Source organism: Mus musculus, chromosome 6, assembly GCF_000001635.26.
Source record: "Mus musculus strain C57BL/6J chromosome 6, GRCm38.p6 C57BL/6J".
In the NCBI taxonomy this organism is placed as follows: Eukaryota; Metazoa; Chordata; class Mammalia; order Rodentia; family Muridae; genus Mus; species Mus musculus.
Window position 1 is genome coordinate 18,390,784 of NC_000072.6, and position 12,392 is coordinate 18,403,175.

A 12,392-nucleotide genomic window follows, 5' to 3' on the forward strand; every position below is an offset into this window, starting at 1 on the left:
AAAACAATCAGAAAAGAAAGGAAACAGGAGCTCTGACTGCTGTGCTGAAGGCAAGAGGTGAGAGGAGACCCTACCAAGTAGATATACCAAGAAGACATGCCTCTATAAAGTAGACAGGCATTATGAGACAAGACAGTAAGTCTGCATTCCATCTTCAGAGACAGGGCAGAGAGGAAACACCAAAAACAACCTCCAACTTTCCATTGAAGAAGAGGCTGCATTGTCAATGCAGGCAGAGAGCACATGACCAATGAGGTACAAGAGAGGGAACGTGGTGAAGGTCTGATGTTTCTGAAATGGGAGTGCGGGGAGTAGTGGTGGAAGAGAAATGTCGGGGGAATAAGGAGGAAGGATCACACTGGCTGCACAATTAACTGAACTTGTACATGTTTGAGAGTGTTAGGAGGATGGGTGGGAAAAGGCGCCTTCACTTACTCGATCCATCAGGAAAGATTGCAATGCTCACCTAATTTAGAGCAGACGCTCAAAGAGTTTATGCCTAGAAGAAAAGGGGTGAGTGTTGCTGTTCCTAACTACCGACCTTAGGTGTCTGCCATGAGGTACCAATCAAGGGTCAAGTAGTGAGGATATCACAGGGAAAAAGTGTCTTTAACACAGCTGGCCTCACAGCTTCAGGCTTCCTCAGTATCTTCTACTTCTCCCTGGGTCATTTTCCTTAGTCTAGTGTGTGCAAAGGTGAGTTTTAGTTTCCTTGAGAAACTAGTCTAGTTTAGGTTATTTAGCGTAGTTTCATATCTAAATGTTAAAGAGTCACAGAAGTTAAATTACTCATTACCAAATTTTGAGTATCAAGGTTTGCCTGGCCTGGTAGATTTTTGGAGGCATGAACGAATGCCACTCCCTCCATTTTATTTCTGCCTGTGGGCTTCTTTTGTCACATAGCAGGAAACACTGCCCTTTGAGCCTTCTTTGCTCTGTGCTTCTTCTATGCTCACTTCTGAAATCATTCTTTTCGTTCTTCCAAACGTTGAGTGCAGTGGTCTGTTTCTCTCCTGTAGAGACTGGCAATCCTTTTTTTTTTTTCCATTTTTTATTAGGTATTTAGCTCATTTACATTTCCAATGCTATACCAAAAGTCCCCCATACCCACCCACCCCCACTCCCCTACCCACCCACTCCCCCTTTTTGGCCCTGGCGTTCCCCTGTACTGGGGCATACAAAGTTTACATGTCCAATGGGCCTCTCTTTCCAGTGATGGCTGATTAGGCCATCTTTTGATACATATGCAGCTAGAGTCAAGAGCTCCGGGGTACTGGTTAGTTCATAATGTTGTTCCACCTATAGGGTTGCAGATCCCTTTAGCTCCTTGGGTACTTTCTCTAGCTCCTCCATTGGGAGCCCTGTGATCCATCCATTAGCTGACTGTGAGCATCCACTTCTGTGTTTGCTAGGCCCTGGCATAGTCTACAAGAGACAGCTACATCTGGGTCCTTTTGATAAAATATTGCTAGTATATGCAATGGTGTCAGCGTTTGGATGCTGATTATGGGGTGGATCCCTGGATATGGCAGTCTCTACATGGTCCATCCTTTCATTTCAGCTCCAAACTTTGTCTCTGTAACTCCTTTCATGGGTGTTTTGTTCCCAATTCTAAGGAGGGGCATAGTGTCCACACTTCAGTCTTCATTCTTCTTGAGTTTCATGTGTTTAGCAAATTGTACCTTATATCTTAGGAATCCTAGGTTTGGGGCTAATATCCACTTATCAGTGAGTACATATTGTGTGAGTTCCTTTGTGAATGTGTTACCTCACTCAGGATGATGCCCTCCAGGTCCATCCATTTGGCTAGGAATTTCATAAATTCATTCTTTTTAATAGCTGAGTAGTACTCCATTGTGTAGATGTACCACATTTTCTGTATCCATTCCTCTGTTGAGGGGCATCTGGGTTCTTTCCAGCTTCTGGCTATTATAAATAAGGCTGCTATGAACATAGTGGAGCATGTGTCCTTCTTACCAGTTGGGGCATCTTCTGGATAAATGCCCAGGAGAGGTATTGTTGGATCCTCCGGTAGTACTATGTCCAATTTTCTGAGGAACCGCCAGACTGATTTCCAGAGTGGTTGTACAAGCTTGCAATCCCACCAACAATGGAGGAGTGTTCCTCTTTCTCCACATCCACGCCAGCATCTGCTGTCACCTGAATTTTTGATCTTAGCCATTCTGACTGGTGTGAGGTGGAATCTCAGGGTTGTTTTGATTTGCATTTCCCTGATGATTAAGGATGTTGAACATTTTTTCAGGTGCTTCTCTGCCATTCGGTATTCCTCAGGTGAGAATTCTTTGTTCAGTTCTGAGCCCCATTTTTAATGGGGTTATTTGATTTTCTGAAGTCCACCTTCTTGAGTTCTTTATATATGTTGGATATTAGCCCCCTATCTGATTTAGGATAGGTAAAGATCCTTTCCCAATCTGTTGGTGGTCTTTTTGTCTTATTGACGGTGTCTTTTGCCTTGCAGAAACTTTGGAGTTTCATTAGGTCCCATTTGTCAATTCTCGATCTTACAGCACATGCCATTGCTGTTCTGTTCAGGAATTTTTCCCCTGTGCCCATATCTTCAAGGCTTTTCCCCACTTTCTCCTCTATAAGTTTCAGTGTCTCTGGTTTTATGTGAAGTTCTTTGATCCACTTAGATTTGACCTTAGTACAAGGAGATAAGTATGGATCGATTCGCATTCTTCTACATGATAACAACCAGTTGTGCCAGCACCAATTGTTGAAAATGCTGAGAGACTGGCAATCCTAATTGGACACTGAGGTTCACAGCTAAATCTCAATTCTGTGTAGCCTTCAGTTAAAATCCTACACAGCTGATTCAACAGCAACACTTCTTGGTCTGACCCTAGTAACCTAGCACAACTATCTATAGTCACCCCTTTGGGGAGGGAAAATAACACCTTCCATACACTGCCTACTCAAGTCACTGCAGGGACAATGCTCTGAGTGTGACAAAGAGACCAGTGCAGCAATGGCCTCTAGTAGCACAGGGCCCAGTGAGGTCAGCTCATCTATGGATCTCTCCAAGGGACTCAAAGCATTGCATTTGAAAATATTGATCTAGTGTTTAAATTGTTCTTTCCCCCCAGCTTCATACCTTATACAGCAGAGGAACCTTAGCTAACTGCACTATGTATTCACATTCTCCCAGTCAAACAATAGAATCATGTGACATGGTGAAAATGAGAGGAAAATGTCATCTTGAACTACATGGACACAAAGTTCATGGCCTCCTGCAAGCTCCTTCATCCTTCCTGGCGTTCCTTTGTTCTTACTCTTCACTGCCTCCTTTGCATTTTCCTCTCCATGTTAGGGTTGACTTCTTAAAGCCACCTTTGTTCAGCTTCTGCTCCTCTTGCTTCTTGGGCTCTCTCTCTCTCTCTCTCTCTCTCTCTCTCTCTCTCTCTCTCTCTCTCTCTCTCTCTTTCTCTCTCTCTTTAATGTGTTCTTTGTGGTCCATTTCACTCTGTATCCCTCAAACATGCAGACTAGAACAAATATGTGCTCTAATGCTTGGTGAAAGATAACATTTAACAGTCCAGGGCTGGTCTAACCAAAGGCGTGTGTCTCCCCTTCAAAGAAAATGAGGTTAAGACCCATTAGCACACAGAACACCCCAGATCAGTGTGTTCAGTGCCATCTGGTCACTATTTTCTTCTTGAAAAAAAAATGCAATAGTGCAGTTGGCAGACAAGCTCTGTATCTTATTTGTTTGAAAGCTACAGTACAACAGGTCCCTTTCAGTTGCAGGGATCTGCCTTCCCTTCCATGAGGCCGTCCATTACCAAAGGATCATTTCTGGCTAGCTTTCTGCATGAAGAAAGGACAGATATCCACAGACCCATGACCCCTTCCTGGGGCTCCCTTGGCATGCCTTCCACACCACCTCTTTTTCTGGTCACGAGTTAGCAGCAGTGGGTCTCATGGAAAGGCTGAGAATGGTAGAGGGTGTTTTAGGCATCCAGAGAAGTAGGCACAAATGACAAGCTAGACCACAATGTTCTTGAAGTAGCATTCTAAGAACTTTTAACTTTTATTCTGGAGCCTGTGGAGTATAATATCGGGGGACACGTACGAAAGGTTTGGTCTCTAAGAATCATCCTTCAAGAATCACTGTGGAGAACTTGCTGAAGAAGCGAGAGAGGGAGAAGTAAGATGGATTGATGAGGACTCAAGAGCCACTGGAGCAAGAAATGATGGGGGAAGGGGAGGGCAGCTGGAGAGCAGCAGGAGGAAGAGGGTGAGGAGGATGAGGAAGAGGAAGGGGAGGAGCAGAGGGTGAGGAGGAAGAGGAAGAGGAGAAAGCAGATTTGGCAGTACTTAAGAGACAGGGAGAGGAAAGCAAACAATGGACCCCAAAGTGCACAAACCATTGTAGACAAGGGCGCAGTAGACAAACCTCACCATTTTGGTCTTGGTTTTGCTACTGAAAATTGAGGGGAAGTGTTCATCCTTTTAAATCACTAAGACAAATACAGAATATTCTGTATTCAGAGATGATACAACCTTTCCTATTCTTTTCTCTGGATTTAGAATGAAGATGGATTTCATTCATTATGAATTTACTCAAATACACTGTTCAGAATCTTCACCTTGGGGCTTGTGATGTAACTCTTCCCATCCAGTACCAGGCCATGGGATGGGTCCCAAGTGCTATAATAAACAAAACAAAACCTCCAAATACTGCACTTTCCCAAGTCTACATCCTCTATCTTATACCTCATTACTTTCTGTCCTATCTGCTCATACTTCTATCTCCTTTCCTAAACAGGAAAAATGATATCTTTTTTTTCATTTTTTTCTAGTGCTATCTTCTGCAAAAGACATTCACTTGGTCACTTAAGGAAATAAAAGTATAAGCCACAGAAGTAGCTTTCAAAGAGTTCATGATGTAACATAGAGTTCAAAGCCAAAGTCCCAAGAGCTCTCCTACTGCTAACTCTATAGTTAGGTGGGGTGAGAAGACAAAAATAAACTCTATAAATGTTTCCTAGGGGAAAGTCTTACCTGAGAAGGGTAGAGAACCCATTCTCCGGGGGGAGCTGAAATTTAAGACAGGGGTTGCCTCTCTCCAAGTTTACAGACTGGGAGAGTTCTTTGTAAGAAGATGCCAAGCGATCATCAATCCTGCAGTACTGGGCTGGTCCCCCTTGCATCCATTATGCCTTAACTCATTGCTTTCCAGCTTTCTTCGCTGTCTATATTTACAGCAAAGCTCAGTCTGTACTTGACTATCTACCCTGACTGGGTGAGAATAAATCATCTTACACTGTTAACCTTGATTAGACATACTCCTGAATGCTGAAAAGCTGTAGGGGATTATTGTTAAATAATTAAAGAAGAAGTGACCTGTTAACATAGGGGAGCTTTTAAGATCTATAGTTGGGATCGAGCAAGGCCAAGCTCCTACCAGACTGCTTGGGTCTGAGTCTTAGTCTATGTCCTTACTGTGGCATTACCGGAAACACACATCATCTCAAGTGCCATCAAGATCACCAACCAGGGACACTGAATGGTCTGTCTGAAAGCTGCTAGTTACAAAGACAGGCTTTAAAATAGGGCATTGCAGAGTAAAAGTTAATAAATGTTAGCTATCATTGAAATAGCATGAAAGAAAATAGTGTTCTGTATCTATTTCCTGGTTTCTGGTCAAAGACGAGCCTGTGTGTCAGGAAGACATTAAGATTCTAAGAGATTCCCTATTCCTCCAAGTTCAAAGACAAGGCATAGCCCTCTCTGTTAAAATTTAGAAGGTCTAAACTCATGCTCTTTGAATCTTACAACTTCTCTCCCAGACGGGTCTGTGGCTAGACCTTTTGGAACTAAAGTTGAATGGTTTCAGCTTCGTGTCACAGCTCTGCTATTCTGGGTTATGCCAGCCTCATCTGTAGCAAAACATGGGTTGTCAAGCTATGAAAGACCTCATGAATAATTTATCTCAAGAAATGTTTACATGTGGTTCTGCTACCCTATTAGTGGGAATAGATACAACATCAGCTATTTGTAGAAGACTGCTATAGACCCAGTGAGTTAACTGGTACATGCAATGTATTGACCAAAATGCTAATCAATGGCACGCTAATGGCCAGCTGGAGACAAAAGTTTACTCCAGGTAGTACATCTTTACAGGAAGTGTGTGAATGAGAAAATCTACTCAGTCTTGGTTTGTTTCATTTTTATCAACATGCGGCACCAATTCTAGGCAATGCCAAAATGTGTTATGCAGTCCTGCTAAAGGGAGCTGCTTGCATTACCTCTTCTCTTGCTCTATTGCTGCTGACAGTTACATAGTGTGCTCAAAACAATGAGTGGTTTATAAAAATAAAGAAGAAAATTCAGGATGACCAACTAATACAGTATAGCTCAGACAGAAGTCTTTTTTGCAAGTGTTCACTTGGACTCCCAATTTTTACTCCATGGCCATTGAACAACTAAAAAGTAGAATAATTATGAAGGTTATTTCCTTGGAATGGCTTCAGTGAAGAACATGTCTGTGAGTTATCACAAGCCAGCTCCTTGAAAGGGTCTTACCATTCCTGATGAACACGTCTACTAGCTGCTCTTTGGAGAAACCCGAATCCACCTCGGCTCTCACTATTTCACAGGGGAATCCTGCAGCCATCTGTCTGTACTGTGATAACAAAACAGGGATATTAGTTCTAATAGTCTTCCCAGTTTTCCAGAAAACAAAGTAGTAGTATGGAAATATGTAATACCTTCATGCAGAGGGCAAGCTGATTTGCTATGTAGTCTTGCAAGCTTCCTTCTGGTCCATGGAAAATGACATTATGATATTGCTCAACCTGTTCAAAAGCAAGAAGAACCCTGGGTGAAGATGCTAGCTTGACAAGGAAATGGGCAGTGCACAAGGACAGAGGTCCCAATTATCCCCAGGTATCCAAAAGAATGAAGCTATTTGAGAATAGGAGTATTTCCTAGACTTGTCAAGTCCTTTAAAACTTGACCTGTGCCTCCTCTCCCCTGGAAACAGATATGTTTACAGAAGTTATGGGAATGTATTCAGGATACAGGAGCACACAAAGACCACCTGCCGGTTATTATTTTGTAAGCTAGAGAGAGAAGCTAAAAAGAATCATTCTTCAGGGGCCCCGTGATGGTGAGCTTAGGACTGGCAGTCAGGGTATGTAAGACCAGGTTTCTGATAGCCATGAGTGACTTTTCTCTGAAGTTAAATACTGTTCTGCTGTTGGTATGCCTTCAGTACACACTGGTGGCTATAGCTACCCAGCGAATGTCACATCCCAAACACCGTAGACTGGACACAGTACTGGCACAGCTCTTTTCTGTGCTATTGGTGGCCTAGCAAGGCAATGGCAGTTGTGCAGGCAAGGACCGAGACTGAAGCAAGGTGTTTTTCAGAAATGTGAGGATATTCTGGAAAGTACAGCTGAGGTGCAGTTTCTAGGCTGAGGAGTTGCTGCACCATAAAAATCATCAGAGAAAAATATAATTGAAGAATATTTCTGAGCAGTAATTGTTCTCCTTTGTACGTATGAGTGGGAATACAGAGAATGTGTGGGATTATACCTGTCATTAAAAATGATGACGAGATTTGTCTAGTTCTGGCCACTTCTTCTCAATCTTAAATAGAATCTACAGAGGTGGACTTTTTTATTCTTTTGGTTAGCTTAGGAAATTTTACTATGTTTTGGGTACCATCTACTGCTTTCCTATATTTCTAAGGAACAACTACAATACTACTCTTTGTTCCTTGTGAATGCATCTGCCATCTTATGACATGATTGTAGCTCTGACCTTCTGGTTGGCATGTTGAGAGAGCTCCTTCAGACAGCTTTGTGCCTTGTGCCTCATGCAGGCATCAGTAAGTTCATCCTACTGTTCATCATCTCAGTGTTATTCTCCACTGGCTTGAGTAAAGCCTCAGAGCATCTTCAGTTTCTCATCTAGTTCCTTACTTCACCCAACTGCTTCCCAACATTGTTCTTTTCCATCCTAGTCCACATTTTCCTACAAATTGCTCACATTGATTTCACAGTTTTATTTCTTTGCAGCCTAGAGAATTGCCCATATTTTATTGGTCTGGTTTTTCAATGGCTAGGATCTGTACTGGTCCCCTCCCATGCATAAGTAGAAATTATAACTGGATCTAAGGTGGTAAATTAGGGATGGTTTCCCTAAGAGTTGAGCCAGCTGGTTTTATGTCAATTTGATAGAAGCAGAGTCATCTGAGGGAAGGGAGCAGCAATGGACAAAATGCCTCCATAGGGTCAGGCTGTAAGCAAAGCTGTAGGCAATTTCTTATTTAGTGATGTATATCAGATGGCCAGCCCATTGTGGGTGGTGCTGTCACTGGGCTGATGGTCTTGGATTCTATAAGAAAGCAGACTGAGCAAACCATCTAGAGGAAGCTAGCAAGCATCATTTTCCCCACAGCCTCGTAATCAGCTCCTGGTACCAGGTTCCTGCCCTGTTTGAGTTCTTGCCCTGAATTCCTTCTATGATAGATAGTTCCATGAAAGTATAAGCAAAATAAACCCCTTCTCCCTGAACTTATTTTGAGTGGAACGTTTCATCACAGCAATAGCAACCCTGATTATGACAGGAGGTATCAGTGCCCTTATGAAAAGTAATAGAGCAATCCCCATTGCCTTTCCTACCATATTAGAACACAGTAAGAAGATACTATCTAGATCCAGAAAACAGACCCTCACCTCACTGTACTGCTGGTGCCTTGGCCTTGAACATCCTGGCCTCCAGGTGTGTGACTATAAATATTATAAGCCATCTAATCTCTGACATTTGTTAAAGCAGCCTTCAGAATGACAGTATTTCCCTATAGGTATAGCATTAATATTTTATTGTTTAAATGCTGTAAGACCATGGGGAATTTGTTACACTAACACAAGAAGTGGGTGCCACTCCTGGATTCACTTTGCTAGCTAAAGCCCCTTAGGTCACTGGGTGAATGACTGACTCATATCTATAAGTCACTGATTAAACTATTGGCTCCAACAACAGTTACAGGATCCTGCTGTGCAACAAGACAGAGAAGTGCACAAGGATGAACTACAGCTGTTTCTCTCCAGTCCCACCAAAGTGCTCATGGGTAATGCACCTCTCAGGCCTCAGCATGGTCTCACCAGGCTTCATCCACTTCTTTACATTGTCTAATGGATATGAAAGGATTCACATCGATAGAGCAGATGAGACTCTCACTGTGCAGCCAAATTGGAGCCTAACTGCTCAGGCTTCTCACTGGTGTCAGTCTTGTACTTTTGAATCCCCGGGAAGACAGTAAGGAAGGGGTGACAGTGTTTCCTAGCTCATTGCAGGGAGGAATCAGAGAAAACGAGCCTAACATTCCCAAGGCAGTAGGGAAGTCTTTGGGTCTCACTAATGGAGACCTCAGCTCTGTTTTTCTGACGTTTTGTCCTTTTTCAAAAAGCACCTTAGTGGTAAACTGTGCACCAGAAATTGCTGTCCAGGTGCAATTCTATACTAGTACTCGCCAGCTCTCCAAATTAATCCCCTATCACTCTGAATTGCTGAACAGAAATTCTTTCACAAGGAAGGGATTGTTTCATGCCAGTGAAATGGGATACAGATTTCCAGGATTTACTGAACATTCTGCCCCTGAGATTTTCAACTGGCCTTGCAATTTAATCTTGGTTCGCTGCTGAAAACAAGAGCACTCTATTCATTACAACTCTCCTGTCAAGCTGTCTACACTTCCTGAAGGCTGACTCTGAAATCATATAACAGCAAAGGGTCCAGCTTCCGAGATGAGCTACAAACAGCCACACCTCACCTGTTAAAGCACATATATTTTTTTAGGGTGCAAACGACAGGAAACAATTTAAAATTTATTGAATGGACCTCTTCTACAAGCAGTAAACTCTTCACATTTATGCTTTATAATATCCTCCTTGAAGTACAATAAAATATAAACAAAGAAGTTACTGTATAGATAAAGAGAAAACAAATGTACAAAAGTCCTGATTGTTTGAATTTTAAAATATACTTTCTAATCATGATCTCTTTACATTTCAGGTATTACCAGTTCTTTTTGTTGTTGTTGTTTTTCGAGACAGGGTTTCTCTGTATAGCTCTGGCTGTCCTGGAACTCACTCTGTAGACCAGGCTGGCCTCAAACTCAGAAATCCACCTGCCTCTGCCTCCCAAGTTCTGGGATTAAAGGCGTGCGCCACCACGCCCGGCTCTTACCAGTTCTTTTGCTCACTGTTTCCTTTGATCAAATGATACATAGGTATATTGATTATCATTTGCAACCAACCAAAATTAATTACTGAAAGCCAACTAGTTATAAAACTAGTTCATTGATACTAGTATGCATATGAAAAGCTTTGTCAGGAAGACAACCTATCCATTTCAGAGTTATCATATCACATTTCCCCAAAGGCCAAACTCTTAGGTAGAATATAAAATCATGCTCTATGCTTCATGCCTCCAGCAGAGGGCTCTACAGTTAGATGGATTGGTAGGTAAGCTAATACTGTTTTGGATGGAATTGCTGATGAAAAGGAAATCTGTTTGAAAATGATGAAATCAAGTTCAACTTCTAAAATTATAACTTGAGTCACAGTCACCAGAGTTATTCTGCTATAGTGTGACACTTTTGCTTATTAGTAAAGGTACACTGGCCTCATTATCATGACCGATACTAATCCAATTTAGTCTTGGGTCTTCACATCCTGTTGGGGGTCCCATATCACATGTCAATCAGGGCTTTTGAAGCATAATGATTCAACAAGCTCAACAATGGCCCAGCCATTCTTTAATTTTTTCCTTCTATAATGTTTTCCCACAGAATGGGGAGTTGTCCATTGCTTTCCATGTGCAAACTGAGCTGTGTCTTCAGATTTGTGGTATTTTGAAGCAATAACACCTCAACTTTGGTTTGCTGTTCCACTTGTCATACACAGTCCGCATAAGACCTGCTGCCCAGAGACAGTTTGAGGCCAGCTGTGCTGAGACATTAAACACGAGAAAGACTGGAAAAATAATAGGGCATTACTTTGCCAATAAAAATTGGGATAGCTGTCAATTAAAAGGTCATGCTTTACAGCTAGGAATTTCACTTCAGTCTCTCCCGACACATAATTTCAAAGAAATGATTTACTGTCTTTGGGGCATGAATGGGTGTTACTGTCAATTCAGTCACAGAAACTGCTCCTGAACTTCTATCATCTCAAAAGTCACTCCCAGGTAAGTGATGTACACATTTGAAATAATAGCCATGCAACTGTACATTTTTCGATGAGAAAACAAGAATTAATAACAATGACTGGTAATTCTTGAAATTTGAGCAGAACTATCAGTGGAGTTAGAATGTAAGTAATGATCTATCCAACTAGCATTTGGAATATTAAAAAGAAAAGTGAAACTTGATTCCTTTGTGTTTTGTGATTTGTAACCATTTTGTGAGGTCACTCTTAACAAAACAAACATAAAACCCCTCTGTTTTGGTTTGGTTTTTTTCTTTTGAGATAAGTAGGGTCTCAGTTTTGTAACCTAGGCTGCCCTTGAATTTACAGCAATTCTCTTGCCTTAGCTTTAGCTCTTCTATGTTTACCAAACCACACTTCCCTGTCAACTTAATGGGGCATTTCTCTAATAGAATGAAGTGTTACAAAATAAACTGTAGTGGCTAGTTCTATGTCAACTTGACACAAGCTAGAGTCATTCCGAGAGGAAGAAATCTCTTTTAAGAAAATGTTTCCACAAGGCTGGAGGGAAGAACATTTCCTAATTAATGATGCTTGAGGGGAGAGTCCAGAACATTTTAGGTGGGGCCATTCCTGGACTTGCAGTGCTGGGTTCTATAAGAAAGCAGGCTGGGCAAACCAGGAAGCAGTATCCTCCATCACTGCAGCATCAGCTCCTGCCTTTAGGCCCTTGCTGTTTTTGATGGTGAACTGTTACATGGAACTGTGAATGAAATAGAACCTTCCCTCCCCAAGTTGCTTTTGATTATGGTGATTCATCACATTGATAGAAGCCCTAACCAAGAAAAATTGGTACCAGAAGTGGGGTATCTCTGCAGGAGACCTGACTATGTTGTTTTGGAGATGACTATGGAAGGATTCTGGAACTTTGAGCAAGAAAGACCACTGAGTGTTGAGAGATCAGTAAGCTGGTATGAGGGAGCTTGGGAGATACAAATGGTGAGAGCAGTGTAGATAATGGAGGTTTGCTTTGTGATGTTTCACAGGGAAACAAAGGCTCTACCTGGCCTACTGTGTAAAGAATATATATGGTGTCTGTTCAGCTGAAACTAAAGAATTAGCTATGGTTAACAAGAGACCATAACCACTAAGGTAAAAGGACAAGATCTATAAGTTGTCTCCATAAGATCAAGCTATAAACAAGTC

At 42.0% G+C, this 12,392-nt stretch overlaps 1 protein-coding gene across 4 annotated transcripts in view; it reads right to left on the reverse strand.

The window, feature by feature from the left end:
• Positions 1-12,392, reverse strand: part of Cttnbp2 (cortactin binding protein 2) — a 148,747-nt gene that overhangs the window by 24,313 nt on the left and 112,042 nt on the right. For all 4 annotated transcript variants that reach the window (NR_149735.1, XM_006505104.3, NM_080285.2 and 1 more), the window contains 2 exons: positions 6,735-6,821; positions 6,550-6,649 (listed from right to left, as the gene is read on the reverse strand). Coding sequence is in view for 3 of the 4 variants with exons in the window: in XM_006505104.3 (XP_006505167.1) it covers positions 6,550-6,649; positions 6,735-6,821 (187 nt within the window). In the remaining variant the exon portion in view is untranslated. The remainder of the gene's footprint in view (positions 1-6,549; positions 6,650-6,734; positions 6,822-12,392) is intronic.